Source organism: Staurois parvus, unplaced genomic scaffold (genome assembly GCF_062004578.1).
Source record: "Staurois parvus isolate SC_StPar_1 unplaced genomic scaffold, SC_StPar_1.0 ptg000237l, whole genome shotgun sequence".
Lineage (NCBI taxonomy): Eukaryota > Metazoa > Chordata > Amphibia > Anura > Ranidae > Staurois > Staurois parvus.
The window spans coordinates 6,909,577-6,932,474 of record NW_028318033.1 but is presented as its reverse complement, the minus strand read 5'-3'; the positions used below and the strand labels follow the sequence as shown (position 1 = coordinate 6,932,474).

The 22,898-nt window shown below is 43.8% G+C and overlaps 1 protein-coding gene across 1 annotated transcript in view; it reads left to right on the top strand.

Annotated features, from left to right (window-relative positions):
• The window catches only part of RAB15 (RAB15, member RAS oncogene family), a 112,133-nt gene extending 99,600 nt beyond the window's left edge, over positions 1-12,533 (top strand). Inside the window, exons 6-7 of the mRNA XM_089680264.1 lie at positions 3,653-3,718; positions 9,489-12,533. Of these exons, the coding sequence (XP_089536390.1) occupies positions 3,653-3,718; positions 9,489-9,644 (222 nt within the window). The 3' untranslated portion in view covers positions 9,645-12,533. The remainder of the gene's footprint in view (positions 1-3,652; positions 3,719-9,488) is intronic.
• The last annotated feature ends 10,365 nt before the right edge of the window (positions 12,534-22,898 follow it).

Here is a 22,898-nt window from a genome sequence, read left to right as displayed (position 1 = left end):
TCTCTCCAACCCCCTTCACCCTCACTCAGCTACCCCCTCATCACCCCTCTCCCACGGCCCCACCACTGCTCTGACCTCCTCTTCCACCCCACCCTACATTCCTCATACTGAAGCTCCCCCAACACTCCACACCTTTGACCTTACTACCATCGAGGAAGTCTCCAAGACCCTCTCTGATGCCCGCCTCACCACCTGCCCCCTCGACCCTATCCCCTCACAACTCCTACGACCTTCCTCCTCCTCCATCCTACGCTCCCTCACCCACATCTTCAATCTCTCCCTCTCCTCAGGCACTTTCCCCTCCCCTCTGAAACATGCACACATCACCCCCATACTTAAAAAGCCCTCCCTGGACCCCAATGACCCGAACAACCTCAGACCCATCTCCCTGCTCCCATTTACATCTAAACTCCTCGAGCGCCTAGTCTACACCCGCCTATGCTCTCACCTCAACGACAACAACCTCCTCGATCCCCTACAGTCCGGCTTCCGTCCCCTACACTCCACCGAAACTGCCTTACTCAAACTCTCCAACGACCTGCTAACCGCCAAAGCTAATGGACACTATTCAGTGCTCCTACTCCTTGACCTCTCTGCGGCCTTCGACACAGTCGACCACCCCCTCCTCCTCAAAAAACTACACTCCCTCGGCCTCAGAGATTCTGCTCTCTCCTGGATCTCATCCTACCTGTCACAACGCTCTTTCAGCGTTACCTATAATGCTACCACCTCCCCCTCACTCCCCCTCTCTGTTGGGGTCCCTCAAGGCTCTGTCCTCGGGCCCCTTCTCTTCTCCATCTATACCTCCTCCCTTGGCCAACTCATACACTCTCACGGCTTCAACTACCACCTCTATGCCGACGACACACAAATCTATCTCTCAACCCCCCACCTCACCCCCTTGGTCTCAGCCCGAATCACACACCTACTGAGCGACATATCAGACTGGATGTCGCTCCACTTCCTTAAATTGAACCTCTCCAAAACCGAGTTTCTTGTCTTTCCCCCAGCCCGGACACCACCCCCCATTGATTTCTCCGTCACATCCAACAACGCTACCATCAAACCCGCCCTGCAGGCCAGAGTACTGGGTGTCATTCTGGACTCCAACCTATCCTTCCAGCCCCAAGTCCAATCTTTAACAAACTCGTGCAGACTCCACCTCCGCAACATCGCCAAAATCCGCACGTTCCTAACCCCAGAAACCACTAAACAGCTCATCCACTCCCTCATCATATCACGACTCGACTACTGCAACTCCCTCCTCACTGGCCTGCCTCGCCGCTGGCTATCCCCTCTTCAGTCCATCCTGAACACGGCTGCCAGACTCATTCACCTTTCCAACCGCTCTGTCTCCGCCACCCCCCTCTGCCAATCCCTCCACTGGCTTCCGATTGCGCAACGGATCAAATTCAAAATCCTAACGCTGACGTACAAAGCTGTCCACCATACTGCCCCGAACTACATCACTGACCTAATATCCAAGTACCGCCCAGCACGCACACTCCGCTCCTCACAAGACCTCCTTCTCTCTAGTTCCCTGGTCTCCTCCTCCCATGCCCGCCTCCAGGACTTCTCCAGGGTGTCACCCATCCTCTGGAACTCCCTGCCCCAACCCATCAGATTATCACCTACTCTCCTCTCCTTTAGGCGCACCCTGAAAACCCATCTCTTCAGGGAAGCCTACCCCACCCCCTGCTAACTTGCCTCCCTCCTCCACTCTTCCTACCACTCCATCCCCCACAGCTATCTCCTCCTGTGCCACCACCCCCTCCCTCCTAGATTGTAAGCTCGAAAGAGCAGGGCCCTTGATCCCCTCATGTTTTGCATTGTATTGGTATTGTTCTGTCACATGTTCTGTCTCCCTTTGTAATGTACAGCGCTGAGCGAACTATTGGCGCTTTATAAATACTGTATAATAATAATAATAATAATAGATGGAAGCATATTTGTAAAGTCTCCCAAAAAAAGTAGGAAAAAACACTTTTGTATTTTCATAGGCAAATCAGCCCATTTTCTAGCTTCAGCAAGGATCAAATCTGTGTCCCTAAAATTTAGAAAGTGGACCAAGAAGGCCCTTAACGGTGCTTCTGAGGAACGATTGCACATGCGGACCCTATGACCACTCTCCACAACATATGTTGGAGGCATTCTAGATGACCGCGGAGCAGCTGCTCCGGATGAGGAAGGCAAGACGACGCTGGACAAACACGTGACCCACCCTTTCGTGGAACTCCGAGGCTTCGGATCATGCTGTGGTTTTGCCTTGGCCTTAGCTGACATGATAGCCACTGCGGTGGGTTCCAGAATGGCTGGGGAGACAGTCAGTGCCCACGCGAACAACTCTGCGCCCAGTAGAAAGATAAATAAGGCAGGTTAAATACGGAGCTCTCTTCCCACACTTCCTTCCTGGCTCAAATCCTAGCTACGCCCCCCACCACAGAGTTTTTCAACATTTTTATTATATAAATGAGAAAACAAAAACATTTTGATAAAAAGAAATGTTTTTTACTTTCTGCTATAAAACATATCCAATAAAACATTTAAAAAATCAAATTTCTTCATAAATTTAAGCCAAAATGTATTCTGTATGTCTTTGGTAAAAAAAACCCCAATAAGTCTATATTAATTGGTTTGCATAAAAGTTATAGTGTCTACAAACTATATAATGGATATATAACAGATTTTTTTTTTAATACTAGTAATGTCGGTGATCAGCGACTTATACTGGGACTGTGATAGTGCGGCGGGCAATCTGACAATTTGTGGGAACTGACTAACTGCCATTGCCATCTCCAGTGACACTAACAGATGGGGCAGCAGGCACACGAATGAGCGCTTGCCCCCTTCCCGGAAATATACACGTTACCCAGTGCACAGCGGCAGCCCTGTAGCAGTAAAGCTACAGGAAGCGGTCCGCAAGCAGTTAATTGCTTCACACTTGAGTAAATGTGTCCTTTGAAGTGTACAGTATGGTTAGCCTATGTGCTGCTAGGTACTAACATATTTATAATGTATCTTATTATAGCACCTTCTAAATATTTCTAAGCTAGAAGTTGTCAGAGAATATTTTTTATAAAAAATACTATGATTACTTTAAAGCAGATGTAAACCTGCACTGAATGACATTTAGTTGGTTTAAGCACTTTGTATAATAAACAATTGTAAATCTTGATAAATAAAATGTTTTAACTTTTTTTTATCCTTTGTTACATCTCAGTACTGCTTATCCTCCTTGAAAAAAGTTCCTGTCTATGTACACTTTATTATTATTAGCTGCATGGCATTTCTCAGGGCATTTTCTTGATGGTGACCACAGTGGACTATGTCTTTATAAATTGTGTTGAAATGGTCACTTGTAGTCTCCATCAGAAACCCTTGTGACAGAGTGACAATGCAGGAGCACTAATGGTAAACAGGCAGAGTGTTGCCACCCTACAACAGGAAGTACCTAAACAAGGATCTTCATGGCAGGATCATCAAAATTAATTAGAGCTACAGATTTAATATGAATGAAAAGGACAATTGAAATTATATTTACATGTTAGATGCTTAAATAAGATTTTAATGATTGGATTGACATATACTTTAAGAGAACTTATGTGCTTTTGTCAAATGCTTTTTTTATTAATCCCCTAATTATTTGTTGCAGCTTGCAGAAGAATATGGCATGGACTTCTTCGAGACAAGTGCCTGCACTAACTATAACATAAAGGAGGTAAGAAAGCTAACCTTCAGCATGATCTTTACACACACTCTCACACACATACTCTTTATACACTTCCCATGAAGTTCCATGAGCTAACTTTACAATAGGTATTCTAGATCTATTTCAGTTCTGGAATGGCCTAAGCTCAACCACCCTATATAAGGTCTATCCAGAAGGTGAGAGACTTATGGGTTTGTCATTTTACACCAAAGAGCAGCCTCAATCCTGTAGAAATCACCAAAATATAGATAACACTGTTCAACAGGTAAAAAGTTTTGGGCATAAAATTAGCTAATCTTACATAATTTTGGGGTGCTGAAAACGAAAACGACCCTAAAAAATGTTGATTGGCTCTAGTTTCCATGATATATTCACCCATCTAATGACGTAAGCCATTCAAAATTCTGATGCAACTTCAGCTGCATATTGTGCAATTGATACTGGTGACCAATAGAAAATTGCATGTATACTGAGATGATGCAATATTAGCCTTTAATTGCATCACTTCACTGCATAAAAGCTGCAGTATCTGTAGCTGATTGTAGTTCGACAGCGTCTTTACATTTCGTTTTATGCTTATATAGGCTACTCAGTAATGCCTCGAACTTGTGTGAATACAGCAGATAATTTCTGCTATATCTGCGGTGAAATAACTTTTATCTCACAAAAAAGGAGGATAACAGGAATGATTAAGAAAGCCTACAACTTGTATTTTGGCTGCAAGATAGGAGACCAGGACAAGAGCTGGGCACCACATATATGCTGCAATTCTTGTGGGACGGCACTGGAGCAATGGTTGAATGGAAAAAAGCATCTATGCCTTTCACTGTGCCAATGATTTGGAGAGAGCCAACAGATCATGTTAGTAATTGTTACTTTTGTATGGTGCCTCCAATTGTAAAAGAGCTAAATAAGAAGAAAAAGTTATCTGTGCACTATCCAAATATTCCATCGGCAATACGTCCAGTTCCTCATGGAGAGGGGCTACCAATTCCTAAAGCACCAGAATCCTTCGTGGTTGAGTCAAGTGAGGAAGAACCTGAAGCGTGTAGTCACGTGCAGTTGTAAGAGATAGCCCTTTCCTCGAATACAAGAGAAAAGCCAAGAGAAGCAAAACTGACACAAACTGAAGACAAAACTAGTGAGAATCCTAAGTATTAAAATGATTCAACTTAGCTTATGGCTATAATTTTTCTTGGTAATCCTATGCAATATATTATGCCATTTAGGCTTTGTTATGTAGTCAGTATCACTTGCTTTATATTTGTGGAAAGACATCTATCTATATAATTATTGTGCATTATGTAGTCATTACGCCTATAGTAGAAAACTTTCCCTTTACAGAAAAACTAGAGCCAATTGACAAATTTCATTGTTATATTTGAACTCAGAATGTGAAATTCATTAAGAAATGGATCCTTTGTTTCCAAAACTGGCAAAAAATAAAAATTTGTTGAACAGTGTAATTTGAGTGTTAGGATTATTAGGAATGGATCACAGTTTAGGATTTCTGTACGACACAATAAAAGAAATATGGTTACATAGAGTCCTATCTTTTAATAGTTCATGCTAATCAAAGTCCTAGTAGGCTGCTGAACTTGTAAAACTTTTCAATATGGCATTAGCACATTATACATTAGTGGAACACTATTATTCAAATGTTAAACCCTGTCTCTCTCTCTCTCTCTTCTCACTCTCCTTCCTTCCTCTCTCACTCCCTCTTTCTCCCATCCCTTTCTCTACTCCCTTCTTCACATCCTCCTCCATCTCTCTTTCCCTCCTTCTCTCTCCCCCCACTCTCTCCCCCCTTCTCCCTCCCTTTCTGTACCCCCCTTTCCCCCTCCCTCCTATGCCTCCCCCCTACACACACTCTCTTCCTCTCCCTCCTCTCCCTTTCTTTCCTTCCTTTCCCCTCTCTCTCTCTTCCCCGCTCATTCCCCCTGCCCCATCTCTTCCCTTCCTTTCCCTTTTCTCTTCCTCCCTCTCTCCCTACCTCTTTCTCTCTCCTCCCCTCTTTCTGCCTCTCTACCCTCATCTTGACCTGACTGCTGCATACTATACTCTGTTGTATGTTATATATTCCTGACCCCTGCACTTTACACAATATGATGTACATTACATAGTCCTGACCAAAGTGTTCATTGTCTTCATGGTTTTAATAAAAATCCTTTGTCCTGAGGTTTCTGTGTGTCTGTGAGATTGTCACATGTAGCACACTAATAAGCGGTATTTTGCAGGTACAAGGGCTGTGGTATATGGGTGTAGTGTATAGAGTAAATAGGCACAGGTTCTGTTTAATCTTCCCCCTTTAAGCCAGTCCCGCTGTTAGGCCATGCCCTCTATTCACTGCAGCAAGTGTGTTGTACCGCAGAACTTGTTTTTTTCACTGTATCCCCTGATGAGCCAGGTCTTTCAAGATCCTAGTCATGCTTACATTTGGTAATGTTTCTACTTGTCACATACCTGGTCAAAAGCTGAAGTGATGAGAGGACTCCCCTTGTGGCTGAATGCAGAGCACCCCTGAAAGTGGTGACAGGTAGGGCTGTGCCAAAAGAAGCACGGGTTGCCAACTGTGTATTTGCTTGTTGATCTGAGATGGTGATGCACTTGATGGAGGCAGGATCGGACAAGAATGTCAGCAGGCCAAACAACACTCTGGATGTGCAGACGGACCTTAACAGCAAAGCTGAGCCAGAAGCGTAGTCGGAAGTCAGGGCCAGGATCATACATGGTAGATCAGTCAGGAACAAGAGCAGAAGCAAGGTCAAGATCAAGCCAGGGTCATGCACAGGGAAGCAGGCAGTAGTAGAGTTTGTGAGAGCAAGCTGAGGTCGGAGAGAAGAGAGAAGCCAGAACAGGTCAAGAGGTAAGCTGGGTTGTTAACAGGTAATCCAAAAAGACTGAATCACAATCACTCTTTAGGTGACACTAAACTTATATTTTTATAAAATAGCATAAATGTAACATGTCTAACTATAAGTAGAATGTACCTTCTATCCTATCCTTTGTTTCATCTTTCAAATGCAAGCTTTTTTCTGCTATTCTCAGACTTCCTGTTCTAGGGTGGCTACATTCAACTCATAAATCAGCAAAGTCAGCAATAAAAAGAACATATAAGCATTAACTGCAATGTAAATAATAGTATTATAACTAGTTTAGAGTTCACTCCAGAAGAATGGCTAGGATAGGATATAGTGCAGTGTCTACTGAAAGGTACCTCTCAGCATAAGCATTAGGTGAAGGTCTTTGTGTAGCAGCTGTAAAGGGGCAGTCTTTAGTCCTAACTCTGCAACCAGCTAGCGTTTGGGCCCAGTTGCACTGTTGGTGTACATGAGTACAGTCACACCTGCAGACAGCAAATAAAGCTACTAGATGGATGTATAGTCAGTTCCTAAAGAGCTCAGTCTCTTTCTCAGTCTCAAGGAGAATGGCTGGGATATAGTGCAGTGTCCCCTGAGAGGTACATCTTAGCATAAGCAAGAGGTAAAGGTCTTTGTGTAGCTGCTGTAAAGGGGCAGTCTTAATCCTAACTTTTCATCCAGCTAGCGTTTGGGCCCAGTTGTACCGTTGCTGCACATGAGTACAGTCACATCTGCAAACAGAAAATAAGGCTACTAGATGGCTCCTAAAGGGCTCAGTCTCATTCTCTAGCAGCAGATAGTAAATCCCCACAGCAACAGCTCACCTGTTCCAGTCCACACTCTTCTCTGCCCCCAGGTGATTCTGTCTGTCAGAATCCCCAAATTCAGCACTCAGGTCCCACTCAGGCTGCCAATACGCAGCAGTGGTGGTGCATACTGGACAACAATGTGCACTCTCTGGTCTCCCTCAGCAAAAGTAAGATGTGTCCTGTATTGCCCGGCAAAATGCAGCTCTTTTTTCTCCTCCTGACAATCTCTTCTCTGGGGAATGTAGTTCAAAGGCTTTTGATCACCACAGTATAGTCTCTCCTCCAGTCTACAGTTCCCGCAGTGCTGCCTGACTCAGTCTATTGAACTCTTCCTGCACAGCAGCTCCCTCCTTTTGCTGAGATAGCTGTTAACCAGTTCAGCACCAGAGGGCAGCAGCTACAAAGGGCAACTTCAACCAGTGTTTCTTTCACTTTCCATTCTTAGCCAATTACCTGGCTATCAGGGGCGGACTGACAACTCATGGGGCCCCCGGGCAATAGGGGATCATGGGGCCCCTGTGTCCTTGCCCAAACTCAAAAAAGCCTATGAAAAAGGTACCAGGGGCATCTCATGGGGCCCCCTACTGACCCCGGGCCCTCGGGCAGTGCCCGAGTTTCCAAATGGTCAGTCTGCCCCTGCTGGCTACATGTGTTTTTATCAGCCTTGCTAATTATGTAACCATACTCAGTGTTTCTACAGTACAGTATATTGTGCTCATAAGTATTATGACTAGGACAGTGTTTCTCAACTTTTTTTAGGCAAGGCAACCTACAACATTTTAGACAGTCCCGAGGCACCCTTTAAATTGTGGACAGTCTTGAGGCACCCCATTCTAAAATGCAAAAAACTATTCTAATAGTTTTATATAATGCAGCAACATCCACACACATAGGACACCCAACGTTAGAGGTGATTTATTCTTCAAAAGCAAATACACTTTTGCACACTGGTACTGACTAGTATTCCAATGTTTCTCTTTTCAATCAGTTTTTTTTCCATCACTAAGATGATGTGACCCGAGCACTGATGGGGAGAGGCAGGGGAGGGTCAAACAAGGATGCTGTGCAGGCAACCGACAGAGGCTAGAACAGGGGTGGGCAAACTTTTTGACTTGAGGGCCGCAATGGGTTCATATATTGGACCCGGGGGCCAGACCAAGAGTAGATGAATGATGTGTATGTGTCATCCATAGTAAGTATAGTAATATTCCCCCATAGTAAGCATAGTAATTAATCCCCCATATAGTAATTCATCCCCCATAGTAATTCATCCCCCATAGTAATTCATCCCCCATAGTAATTCATCCCCCATATAGTAATTCATCCCCCATAGTAATTCATCCCCCATAGTAATTCATCCCCCATAGTAATTCATCCCCCATATAGTAATTCATCCCCCATAGTAATTCATCCCCCATTGTAATTCATCCCCCATATAGTAATTCATCCCCCCTATAGTAATTCATTCCCCATATTAATTCATTCCCCATATTAATTCATCCCCCATATAGTATTTCATCCCCCATACTACTATTCCCCCCCAAGTAGTAAGCCAAGTCCCCCCTGTGTCAATTCACTTACCTTTGCTCCGCGCGTTCCTCTCGCCGTGCTCCCGCGCCGTTCCGGTCTTCAGGGCGGACTGTGAGAGGAGCCTAGCTCCCCTCACGTTCGTCACGCTGCCCCGCCTACACACATCCTGACAGCCATCCTGACAGTATCACGCTCCACGGGCCGGATTAAAAGGTCCGCCGGGCCGTATACGGCCCGCGGGCCGTAGTTTGCCCATTGCTGGGCTAGAAGGTTGTAATGGTGTAAAGGTTTATTCAGAAAAGCATTCCATAGAGTGATTCTGCTAAACATATTGACATAGAGAAACCAATATGGTGTCAGTTTACAATAGTGCAATGAAAACTCTATAAATTGCAAAAATCCATAGCAAGCTGGGATACATCTCTAATTGCTTTAACTATTGTAAATTGACTTTTCTTATTGATTAAATCTACGTGTGACATATTTTATTATACCTCTGATGTTACATGTTATTTCAACAAGTAAAACAAAATACCTGGTTAAACTATTGGCTAGTAATATTATTTTTTTTTCCTCTAGTCATTCACCCGACTGACAGAACTGGTTCTTATGGCTCATAAGAAGGAATTAGATGGTTTACGCTTAACTTCCAACAATGAACTGAATCTAGCTGACCTGGAAGACGATGGGCATAAAGCAGATGCATTGGCAAACTCAAAGTCTTGTTGGTGCTAGACAACTCCCAATGGAAGAGAGAAAGAAAGAGAGAGGTGTAAAGATCAAGTTCAAAGATCAAAGTTTTCTTTATGGATCTATTGTGAAAGCTCTGCATCAAAAATATAATCCTTAAGGCCCCAATTACTAGACATGACTAGAGCTTTGCAAATTTGTTCAGTTAAGGAATTGTATATTTTCTTAGAGAAAGTAAGAAACGTCTACCACTCCAGGTAAATGGATGGCTGCCAACATCTCAGTATGGGTACTGCTGATCCTCAGGTGTTTTCATGGACATTGTCCATGAAGCCCTCTAGAAGGACATTGGAAAGCAAAGAAAACTGATGAATATTTTCAGCTATTTTTTTTCCTTTGTTCTATTTCATGTAAACAAAAGGCAGAAACTTATATAATTTAGTCAAGAGACCTTCAAATATAACTATGTGCCATTGGTCTGTATGTGAAACGCATTGCAAGGGAAATATGCTAAATAGCACTAGGGTCTGTGAGGAATAGTGGCCCACTAAAGTGGCATGTACCAATAGTTGCTCACTGTAGGTAGTACAAGTCTAAATATTTAATTGTATAACAGCTTGTAGAAACTGTGCTTACTACAGTGGCAAGTAGTAACATACTGATTCAGTTATAAAGCATTGTTTTCTGTGGGCTCCTGAAGTTATTTAAAACAAATGGCATCCTAATTTATGTTGGTTGTATTGGTAGGTGACATGGTTTATAATTTATAATAATGTTAATATGGGTGGTATGTATATATTGCAAGAGATGTCTTAGTGGTATGGAATCAAACATTTGGGAAGCACTGACCCCGAGGTCTTACAACTTGACCTGTGCACTAAGCTAACAGTCAATCTTTCTTTAATAGGATTTTGACAGTGCTCAACATCAGATGGCTTTAGCTGTAGACATCTAATACACCTGCAGCGTGCAATCTCCAAAGCATAGTAGATTCTAGAGCCCAACTAAAGAACGGATGTAGATACCCAATGAATGATCATTGGTTGCAAGTCTAATAGTTGCGCCAAGCAATGATTGAATGGATATTCCATACAAAAAATTTATATATGTATTTCCTACTGGCATGTAGTTTCATTATACTTCCAGGCCAAGTGAATCAGTTAGCTGAACTGGTGCTTCCCTGTCCTGGATTTAAACAAGCAGGTTCTCTGGCAGATACTGAGTTACTGTGAGTTAAAATTTACTTTTTATGCTTTGTATTTATGTTGTCAATAGTCGGGCTAGTGGCAATGATGAAGACTTGATACAACTTTGGACCAATGATACTCATAAAAGCAAACCTTTTTGCTATCTCCACAGCAGGAAACATTTGTTTTGCCTTATTAATTTATCCTCTGAAAATCTGCATCATTTCCGCTAAGAAAGAAAAAACATTCACACCTTCCAAACCTTTCATTTATAGATAGAGAGAAAACAGGTGGCGCACACACCTAGTGCATTATCCCAGGTTTATTGTAGGAGTGAAAGAATAATGAAAACATACTCACAGACGAAGCATGTATCTAAAAAGCATAGAAAAATGACAATGGCCACAACGGCAGGCAAGGTGTTCTCACTGTCAGTGCAGTCAAATGGCTGACGCGTTTCGGGGACAGATCCCTTTCCTCAGAGCTGATGACCAACCTGTATGGAGGTCAAGTAGTAAATAACCAGGGCTAGATGCCTTGGAGCAAAACTCCACCTCCTCTACTTGTTACTCATTTATAGAGTTACATTTCAAATACATGTTTATGGTTCAAGTCAAGACTAGGCTGTTAGACCGAGAGCATTGACATTTCTCAGTCTGCCATGCCTGGGATGATTAGTGGTCTAGTGTGAACTCTTAAGTACTGAACTCCACTTTTCCAGATTACATTGCGACTGTGATATGTGGCCACAAAGTTCCACAATGAGTTGCCAGAAGAGGTATTAAAACAAAACAGCTGCATATTTAGGTTTGTTCTGTTCATGTACTAAAATGTTAACTAACATTATGTATGTACCGGGGCTATTCTTCATTCCCAATCCCGTTTTATATATATAGGGTTCACATTGTTAAAAAAAAGAAAAAACCTGTTTAAGTGTTGACAAAGAGCTAAATACAAGTTAAAATTGGCAAAGAGCAAACAAATGTAAGTGAATTGCTTTGCCTATCAAGTATTTGTGTTTCTGTTTAGCTACTTTCTAATCCCTACAGCCCTGCCAGACACTATACAAGGCCATGACCATATACTTTTTTTTGATTCAAGGGAAATCCCTTCTTAGTCAAGTGTCACTGGAACAAACATCACTAGTGGAATATTTCCCCCAAAACTAGACAGGGGTACTAATTCTTAATTACTCTACAAAAAACACTATAGATTCAATTTACAGTAATTTATCAACAACTTAAACAATTAAGTGCATTTTTTCATTGTGTAAGTGCTTCTGTTTGTGTGCCCTTAGCTAGGTTTTATATGCCTTTAAAATTGCATATGGTGGAAATAGTAAAAAGTATTTCAGTCAAGAATACGTTAATATATGTTTTATGCCTTTTTTTGATGCCACCTATTCATTCTTATGTTCATTCAACTTTATCACATTTTAATGAATTTTGCAGAGTTATAAAATGCAGACAAAATACACAAACAATATAAAATGTATTGCTTTCTATAGGACTCACCACACTTCCATGCTGTAAGCTGCGTGGCCTATTTCACTGTATGGGGGTCCTTCAAAAAAAGCAGCTCACAGCAAGGTAATGTGAAATAGCTCTAAGGATATGACTTTTCAAAATGCATTCCTTTAATATTAGATCAAAAAAGAAAATCAGTGCCACATTTGTACCTGAAAATGGCAGTATGCATGAATGTGCAAAATTTTCCATCTTCTAATTAAAGAAGTCATTTCTGCTGAGGTTCCTTTCAGAGTTTCAGTGGTCAAACACTTGTCTAATTTTAAAGGATAAATTAATTTTTATCCTCACTTATGTAATCACATAGGCTTTGACACAGTTCATGTCAGGCAATTGGTTGCACAGAGCACTGTCACTTGGGAGGGGGGGTGGGTTGGGGGTGGTTGTGCATGTGTGCTTATAATCCACACACCTAACAAGCGGTATTTACACTGATGGCTCCAGCAGGGCTTTGAAGAGGCATGTTGTAACAATGCAGGTGATGTCTGGCACCTATTTAGTCCCTACTATATACCCTTGATTTTAGTTTCTTAATTTTAGGTCTTCACAGAGGACAAGTGACATAGGTGAAAATAATTCAAGAATAAATGAATACTGGAGATCATGCAGGACATGGTACATGCTAAGAAGCAAGAAGTCATAAATCCAAGCACAAAACTTGACTAAGGGAATATGTTCAGAGGGTAACGGGTTAACTGATAACAGAATTTAGGGAAATTAAATCAGAAGGCTGAGGACCAAACTGTAGCAAACAGAATCAGAAAGCTAAAGCTTATGAGTATCGGACTGCAGAATATAAAGGAACAGGGACTGAAATAAGGACTAATCCACACAATATGCTAGAAATGCCTGAGAAGGCAAGTATTTAAATACCCTCAAGTATTCATCAGACAAGATATAGCAGAATAGAGGTCTCAGAACAGGTTTAGAGATAAATGTATGAATACAGGTGATATGGATATGCCGGAATCTAAAGCTACCCATGTGTATTGCCAATTTACAAATGTGGTCATTCATGGTCAGCCTTAAAGGCAATAGTCATCTGTGGTGCACGAGAAGATACCACTGATGAGGCTTGTCTGGGGTAGAAAGAAGCAAACAGGTTTGAAATGTTATCTAGTCACAATTTTTTTCATCCCTAATGTGGGTGTGTTGGAATGGTCTACCACATGCCTTTCCTGGCTTACTCCATAAGCTGAACATGAATGGTCACATAATGCAAATGTTTGAATTTTGAGAAAAGGCTGATCAACCCTGATGACAAGGGCCACCTGTGGTTGGACCTCGCTGATAATTTTAGTCTTTTATTTAACCTTTTATTTGCATTTACCATTTTCCCAGTGAATGGTTAAATCATTCAGCAACAACAGGTAAAATACTAGGAACACACAGGAAATATTTAATTAGATCATGCTACTAAAATGATTAGTTGTTGCTAGGAGTAGCAGTGGATCCCTGCAGAGAGAGGAAAAGTGACTATGACGTGAGATACACAACTAGCATTTAGTTAAGGTGGTTGTAAAGGCTGAAGGTTTTTTCCTTCATACATTTTATGCATGAAGGTAAAAAACCTTCAGTGTGCAGTATCCCCCCCCCCCCAGCCACCCTAAAACTTACCTAAGCCACCTCTCAATCCAGTGATGTGCACTAGAGTCTCGGCTATCCAGGACTCACTCTTTCCATTGATTGAGACAGCGGCGGGACCCATTGGCTCCCACTGCTGTCAATCACAGCAAGTGAGCCGATGAGAAGAGAGAGAGAGGGTGGGGCCGAGCCACTGCTCCTTGTGTGAATGGACACATAGAGCAGCGTGTGCCCACATAGTAAGCTGCTTGCTGTGGGGGCACCTGACAGGAAGGAGGAGCCAGGAGAGGAGGATCCAGGCTGCTCTGTGCAAAACCACCGCACACAACAGGTAAGCATAGACATGTTTGTTATATATAAATATATATACAGTTGCAAGAAAAAGTATGTGAACCCCTTGGGATTACATGGAGTTTTGCATGAATTGGGCATAAAATGGGCTCTGAACGTCATCTAAGTCACAACAATAGAAGAACACAGTCTGCTGAACATAATACTACACAAACATTAGATGTTGCCATGGTTTAATTGCACATAACATGTAAACATTCACAGTGCAGGGAGGAAAAAGTATGTGAATACTGTGAATGTTTACATGTTATGTGCAATTAAACCATGGCAACATCTAACGTTTGTGTAGTATTATGTTCAGCAGACTGTGTTCTTCTATTGTTGTGACTTAGATGACGTTCAGAGCACATTTTATGCCAAATTCATGCAAAACTCCACGTAATCCCAAGGGGTTCACATACTCTTTCTTGCAACTGTATATATATATATATATATATATATATATGCCTTTAGAATCACTTTAGAGTAAAGCAGACCTTGCCCCAAAACACGTGATCTGGCATTTTCAGCTTTCATTGACATGTCCGTCATTTACGTGAGCCCAACAAACGGAAGTATTTTTATATTTATCTTTGCAGCTTTCTTCCAGCATTTTGTACTTAGGTTTGGGGGAAGAAGGTTGCAATGTAGGTGCACATTTAGTTTAGCGCATGGTTTGCTTTCATTGCACATGTTTGGATCAGTCATGTGAGATCAGTCATGTTTGGTTTGATCATATGAGATAAACTGATGCTATATGCTATTTGTGTAGCACTTACAATAGAAGCCATTTAGACAATCTATGTTTCAAAGTGTCCCTACTCTTTGCATATATTCATTAGCATTTTAGTAGCATAAGTTTGCCCATGTGTTCCTGCAACCATGATAGAGGATGTGCACAGAAAGACACGGGTCACAGACATAAATCCAGACTAGAATTAAACCTTTAAATCCTGATGCACATGAATTACACATTATCTGCAACCAGTTTGGTAATGGAGGAAGGACCTTATATACATAAACATTTTGTGAGTTACTAGTCTTCAGCCACCTACTCTGAAATATGAATTTGATTGGTAGCTGTGGGGGGAGTAACTCACAGAGGCAAGGAACAAGGATCTCAGCACAACAGTCCACAAGCTCAATTTATGTTTTTTTTTAACCAAAATTATTCTTAGCAAATTCTTCTCTCACAGTAGTACCTCAAAATGAACACAAATGTATGACCCTACTGGCCAACATTTCAGCTATTTGCTCACACAGATCTTCAAGTTAGCGTGGCTTGTTCCTTTGCTGCCCCTAGGAACGCTGTTGGTCTGGCTCTCTCACTCATCTGTAGAGTCCCTTACTGCAGAGAAAGCCATAGCTTGGGTGTAATTCAAACTTCTGTTCAAAACCAGATCCAGAGGCAGATGGTCACATCACCTTAATGCCTGAAAGTAAACCATGCCCTTCCTCTTACTGTGGCTTCTAATTGTACCTGTGCTTCTGTAAACTCTCTATTGAGGTCAGAAAAGGAGAGATAAAAGAAGCTAAAATGAAAGTAAATATATCAAATTTTTACACTGAGTTGTCACAGCTGGTCTCTAGGAATTGCAGAGAGCAGTGACATATGGAGAGGTTACAATGACCTGTATACACAGGTACTTTTAGATGGGATAACAAGAGAAATGTTATGTGTCACTTTAATCGGCCATAGTACCTGTGTAATTCATCTTAGAGAGGAATCCCATGGAATAGGAATAGCATGCATCCACTTTCCTATGTCCTGGTTTAAATGACGAGTGGGGATTTTCTCATTAGTTTAGCTCCTCTGAGCACCAAGTTAACCGCTTTCCCTATTGCTCCCCTAATATTGGGCCAGTAAATTCTCAGCTTTGGGGCCAATGCTTCTACTATAACACAGGTGCTGGTTACACTACATCAATCACCTATTTGTATGCAGCCTTGGACACCAAGAGAACGGAAGACCTTTTTCTATATCCTGTTTCTTATCAGTACTTACAAATGTCTGTCTAGCATCTGGTCGCCTGGATCACATGTGATCTGATAGCTAAAGCCAGTCTTTTCAGTATTGACAAAGGCTTTTATAACACAATAAAATACAGTAGTTGTGGTACATAGTGTAAGGAAATGTTCTCCCTTGATTAGTCTTAACATAATGTCATTTGTACTTGCTGTGCTTTTGATGCTTAATTAAATATTGTTTAATACCATACTGACGTAGGTCATTTTGAACAATGAGACAATCGTATGGTGTGTCAGCATGTTTACAGACTGTTTCTATGTTTACGGTGCTCAGAGGAAGAAACACCGCAGGCAGAAGTCCAACAACATAACATTACCAAAAGCTAACTGCTCTTTAAAAATAAACATCTATTTTACATCACTTACCGGGTTAAGTGTTTTTATTCTAGCAGACCGTATGGGAGCACTGAAGGGCCCCGTTAAGCACCGTTTGCATGTAAAGCAGCCACAGCCCACAATTCATTTCAGAAAAACAAGATTTCTGAGAAAAACACACACTCTGTTTAAGCAGTACACATTTAAAGAATTTAAAGTAGAACTCCAGGCAAACAGCTAATTGCATGCTTTAGAAATATACGGTACTTCGATCAGCATTATGACCAGCCACCATAACCAATCGAAGCCTGGACTCCACTAGACCTCTGAAGGAATGCTGTGGTATCCATGGCCAAACTGTCAGTAGCAGATCCTTTGGGTCCTGTAAGTTATGAGGCAGGTCCTCCATAGATTGGACTTGTTTTTCCAGCACATCCCACAGATGCTTGATTGGTTTGAGATTTGAAGAATTTGGAGGCCTAGTCGATGCTTTAAACTCATTATTCATTAGAAGTCATCAGATCAGGCCACCTTCTCCATTGCTCGTGGTCCACATCTGATGCTCATGTGCCTATTGTAGGTGCTTTTGGCTGTGAACATAGGTCAGCAAGGGCACCCTGATCCATCTGTGGCTATGCAGCCCCATACGCAACAAACTGTGATGTACTGTATGGTCACTGCAGCACCCACTTATACACACAGCCATTTTTAATGCAGGAATGTGTGCATTTGGATTATACACTTGTACTGTGTGTTCTGACACCTTTCTATTGGAACCAGCATTTTTCAGTAATTTGATCTACAGGAGCTCTTCTATTGTATTGGACTACATATGCCAGTCTTCACTCCCCATGTGTATCAGTGAACCTTGGTTGCCCATGACCCTGTCCCTGGATTGTTGATTTTCCTTCCTTGCCCACTTTTGGTAATTCCTGACCACTGCAGACCAGGAACATCCAGCAAGAGCTGCAGCTTTGGATTTGCTCTGATCCAGTTGTTTAACCATTACAATCTGGCCCTTGTCAAAGTCATTCAGATCCTTATGCCTGACCATTTTTTCTGCTTTCAACACATCTACTTCAGGGACAATATTTTCACTTGCTACCTAATATATCCCATATGCCAAAAAAAGGCAATCTTTTCCACCTAAGTAGCTTATAACCAGTCAAAATCAAACACAAAGGCTGTTTTTACAAATCTTCAAATATCTTTATTATCACAAAAAGTATTAACTATATACAGTGCTGTGAAAAAGAATTTGCTCTCTTCCTGATTTTTTATTTTTTTTGCATATTTGTTACACTTAAGTGATTTAGATCATCAAGCAAATTTTAATATTACACAAAGATAACCTAAAAAAATGCAAAATGCAGTTTTTAAATGATGATTTCATTTATTCAGGGAAAAAAGCTTCCCAACCTGCCTGGCCCTGTGTGAAAAAGTAAACCTAATAACGGGTTGTGCCACCCTTGGCGGCAACAACTGCAATCAAGCGTTTTCAATAACTGGCAATGAGTGTTTCACACCGCTGTGGAAGAATTTTGGCCCACTGTTATTTGTAGAATTGTTTTAATTCAGCCACATTGGAGGGTTTTCAAGAATCAACAGCCTGTTTAAGGTCATGCCACAGTATCTCAATCTGATTTAAGTCCGGACTTTGGCTTTTTTTTTTAGGTTTTTTTTAGCCATTCAGAGGTGGACTTCCTAGTGTGTTTCAGATGATTGTTCTGCTGCATAACCCAAGTGTGCTTGAGGTCGCAAACTGATGGCCGGATATTCTCCAGCAGGATTTTCAGATAGAGCGCAGAATTCATAGTTCCATCAATTATGGCAAGTCGTCAAGTTCTTGAAGCTGCAAAGCAGCCCCAGGCCATCACACTACCACCACTATGTTTGATTGGTGGTATGTTTTTCTATGAAATGTTGTGTTAGTTTTATGCCAGATGTAACGGATGTACACCTTTCAAAAAGTTCAAGTTTTGTCTCATTAGTCCACAGAATATTTACCCAAAAGTCTTGAGGATAATCAAGATTTTTTTTGCAAACGTGAAATGAGCCTTTGTATTCTTTTTGGTCAGCAGTGACTTTCGCCTTAGAACTCTCTCATGGATGTCATTTTTGCCCACTCACTTTCTTATTGTTGAATCACAAACACTGACCTTAACTGAAGCAGGTGAGGCCAGAAGTTCTTTAAATGTTGTCTTGGGTACTTTTATGACCTCCTGGATGAGTCATAGTCGTGCTCTTGGGAATAATTTTATTAGGCTGGCCACTCCTGGGAACGTACACCACTGTTTCAGGTTTTCTCCTATACCACCGCCCCCGATGGTGATTTTGGGTTCTCTGTTCTTCACCTCAACTCCAAGAACAATCCCAGACCACCCTGACACACCTGGTAGAATTGGAATACTGCAAACACAAATGCAAGAGACTCGCCAAAGAATAGCTTTACAAGAAAATATTTTACCAGAGATTACCGGTACCAGCATCTTTAGTGTGGGCACCCATCTGTGACAGCTTGCAGCTTCACAGCCGGGTGCCCACTGCACATGTGCGAGAAGTGCTGCGCTTTATGAATGGCCCCGTAGTCTTCTGGGACCTTTCACATGTCCCAGAAGACTACAGGGAGGGAGGGGGGGGGGGAACAACGTCTGCTTGTGATCGCATAGGCCAGGGGTAGGCAACCTGCGGCTCTCTAGCTGTTGTGGAACTACATTTCCCATGAGGCATTGCAACATTACAAAACTGACAGTTACAGCCATGACTTGCAGAGGCATGATGGAACTTGTAGTTCTGCAACAGCTGGAGAGCCGCAGGTCGCCTACCCCTGACCTAGGCGATCGCATCGAAAGTGGGAGCGGGTACCTGTCAAACTCAGGTACCCGCCCCCCCCACTCCCCAAAAGTGCTAATCCTTAATGCAGTGGTTCTCAACCTTTCTAACGCCGCGACCCCTTAATACAGTTCCTCATGTTGTGGTGACCCCCAACCATAAAATTATTTTCGTTGCTACTTCATAACTGTAATTTTGCAGTAGGAGGAATAGTGCCACGTCATTGGTGTCAGTGGGAGGAATAGTGCCCCATCATTGGTATCAGTGGGAGGAATAGTGCCCCGTCATTGGTGTCAGTGGGAGGAATAGTGCCCCCTTCATTGGTGTCAGTGGGAGGAATAGTGCCCCGTCATTGGTGTCAGTAGGAGGAATAGTGCCCCGTCATTGGTGTCAGTGGGAGGAATAGTGCCCCATCATTGGTGTCAGTGGGAGGAATAGTGCCCCGTCATTGGTGTCAGTGGGAGGAATAGTGCCCCGTCATTGGTGTCAGTGGGAGGAATAGTGCCCCGTCATTGGTGTCAGTGGGAGGAATAGTGCCCCCTTCATTGGTGTCAGTGGGAGGACTAGTGCCCCGTCATTGGTGTCAGTGGGAGGAATAGTGCCCCGTCATTGGTGTCAGTGGGAGGAATAGTGCCCCGTCATTGGTGTCAGTGGGAGGAATAGTGCCGCGTCATTGGTGTCAGTGGGAGGAATAGTGCCCCGTCATTGGTGTCAGTGGGAGGAATAGTGCCCCGTCATTGGTATCAGTGGTAGGAATAGTGCCCCGTCATTGGTGTCAGTGGGAGGAATAGTGCCTCGTCATTGGTGTCAGTGGGAGGAATAGTGCCCCATCATTGGTATCAGTGGGAGAAATAGTGCCTCATCATTGGTATCAGTGGGAGGAGGAATAGTGCCTCATCATTGGTATCAGTGGGAGGAGGAATAGTGCCCCATCATTGGTATCAGTGGGAGGAGGAATAGTGCCCCATCATTGGTATCAGTGGGAGGAATAGTGCCCCATCATTGGTGTCAGTGTGAGGAATAGTGTCCCATCATTGGTGTCAGTGGGAGGAATAGTGCCCCATCATTGGTATCAGTGGGAGGAATAGTGCCTCATCATTGGTATCAGTGGGAGGAATAGTGCCCCATCATTGGTATCAGTGGGAGGAGGAATAGTGCCCCGTCATAGGTGTCAGTGGGAGGAGGAATAGTGCCCCGTCATTGGTGTCAGTGGGGGGAGGAATAGTGCCCCGTCATAGGTGTCAGTGGGGGGAGGAATAGTGCCCCGTCATAGGTGTCAGTGGGGGGAATAGTGCCCCGTCATTGGTATCAGTGGTAGGAATAGTGCCCCGTCATTGGTGTCAGTGGGAGGAATAGTGCCCCGTCATTGGTGTCAGTGGGAGGAATAGTGCCCCGTCATTGGTGTCAGTGGGAGGAATAGTGCCCCGTCATTGGTATCAGTGGGAGGAATAGTGCCTCGTCATTGGTATCAGTGGGAGGAATAGTGCCTCGTCATTGGTATCAGTGGGAGGAATAGTGCCTCATCATTGGTATCAGTGGGAGGAATAGTGCCTCATCATTGGTATCAGTGGGAGGAATAGTGCCTCATCATCGGTATCAGTGGGAGGAATAGTGCCCCATCATAGGTGTCAGTGGGAGGAGGAATAGTGCCCCATCATAGGTGTCAGTGGGAGGAGGAATAGTGCCCCATCATAGGTGTCAGTGGGGGGAATAGTGCCCCATCATTGGTGTCAGTGGGGGGAAGAGTGCCCCATCATTGGTATCAGTGGGGGGAGGAATAGTGCCCCATCTTTGGTGTCAGTGGGGGGAGGAATAGTGCCCCATCCTTGGTGTCAGTGGGGGGGGAGGAATAGTGCCCCATCATAGGTGTCAGTGGGGGGAATAGTGCCCCATCATTGGTGTCAGTGGGGGGAGGAATAGTGCCCCATCCTTGGTGTCAGTGGGGGGAGGAATAGTGCCCCATCCTTGGTGTCAGTGGGGGGAGGAATTGTGCCCCATCTTTGGTGTCAGTGGGGGGAGGAATTGTGCTCCATCCTTGGTGTCAGTGGGGGGAGGAATTGTGCCCCATCGTTGGTGTCAGTGGGGGGAGGAATTGTGCCCCATCGTTGGTGTCAGTGGGGGGAGGAATTGTGCCCCATCGTTGGTGTCAGTGGGGGGAGGAATCGTGCCCCATCCTTGGTGTCAGTGGGGGAGGAATAGTGCCTCATTGTTGGTGTCAGTGGGGGGAGGAATAGTGCCCCATCGTTGGTGTCATTTGGGGGAGGAATCGTGCCTCATTGTTGGTGTCAGTGGGGGGAGGAATAGTGCCCCATCGTTGGTGTCAGTGGGAGGAATAGTGCCCCATCATTGGTGTCAGTGGGAGGAATAGTGCCCCATCATTGGTGTCAGTGGGAGGAATAGTGCCCCATCATTGGTATTAGTGACACCAATGATGGGGCACTATTCCCACTGACACCAGTGATACTTACCTTGCAGACCCCTGCTCCAGCCTGGGCTCGCTCGCTCCCTCCCTCTCCCATGGTACCGACACTTACCTGTCAGCTGTCTTCCTTCTCCGACCGCTCTCCTCCTCTTCACTCGCTCGATCTTCGCGGTGCCGCTCGGCCCCTCCTCTCCAAGCTCCACCTCCTTGCCGGTGATTGGCCGCCTGTGTGCCTGAGCTACAGTGCCGGCGGCCAATCACAGGTGAGGATTGATCTCGAGGTGTGTCCAGATGACAGGGGCGGCATGTCATCCCGCCCACACCTGGAGACGGCGGTGGCGGCGGCGAGGAGCGGTGTCTCGGTTCCTAAGACCATCGGAAATATGTGTTTTCCGATGGTCTTAGGCGACCCCTGTGGAAGCGTCGTTCGACCCCCAAAGGGGTCGCGACCCCCAGGTTGAGAACCGCTGCCTTAATGGGAAGCGGGGGACAAAGCATTAAAGTGGAACTTCCCCTTTTGGCTGGAACTCCGCTTTAAATAAACCTATGCTTCCAGGAGCAAGAGGGGAAAGAGGAGACCTTTAGTCAGTCAACTCCCTCTAAGTCCTGCCACCGCAGGCAAAGGAAGCAATAAGGCACAATTATGAAACCTGGGTAGGAGTTCCCCCTTAAAGTAAACAAGTGCTACATCAACAATCATAACAAAGAAAGATGGCCAGTGACAAACTCTGTAGACTGAATCCTTTGAATACAGGAATCCTGCAGTTAATGTATCTTTGGTCTTCAGCTAGCTTATGGTGGGGCCCAAAGGTATCACTGTGCAATGGAAACTAGCAGTGAATTCGATATCAAAAGGTATTCCCTAACAGAAGCCTTTAAGTAGATAAAGAGGAGGGATAATGGTGTCTGCATGCAGTGTCTACACTATGTTAGGGAGAATGTTGGGCTTGCTCTCGTTCACCAGACCCTGGGAGATGACTCAACCAAAATCTGTGGAGGGTCAGACTCCTGGCAGAGTGGAGTGACTCAGGATTGCCTCCTGACAACCAATCAAGACAGCGGGTAGTGACGCCTG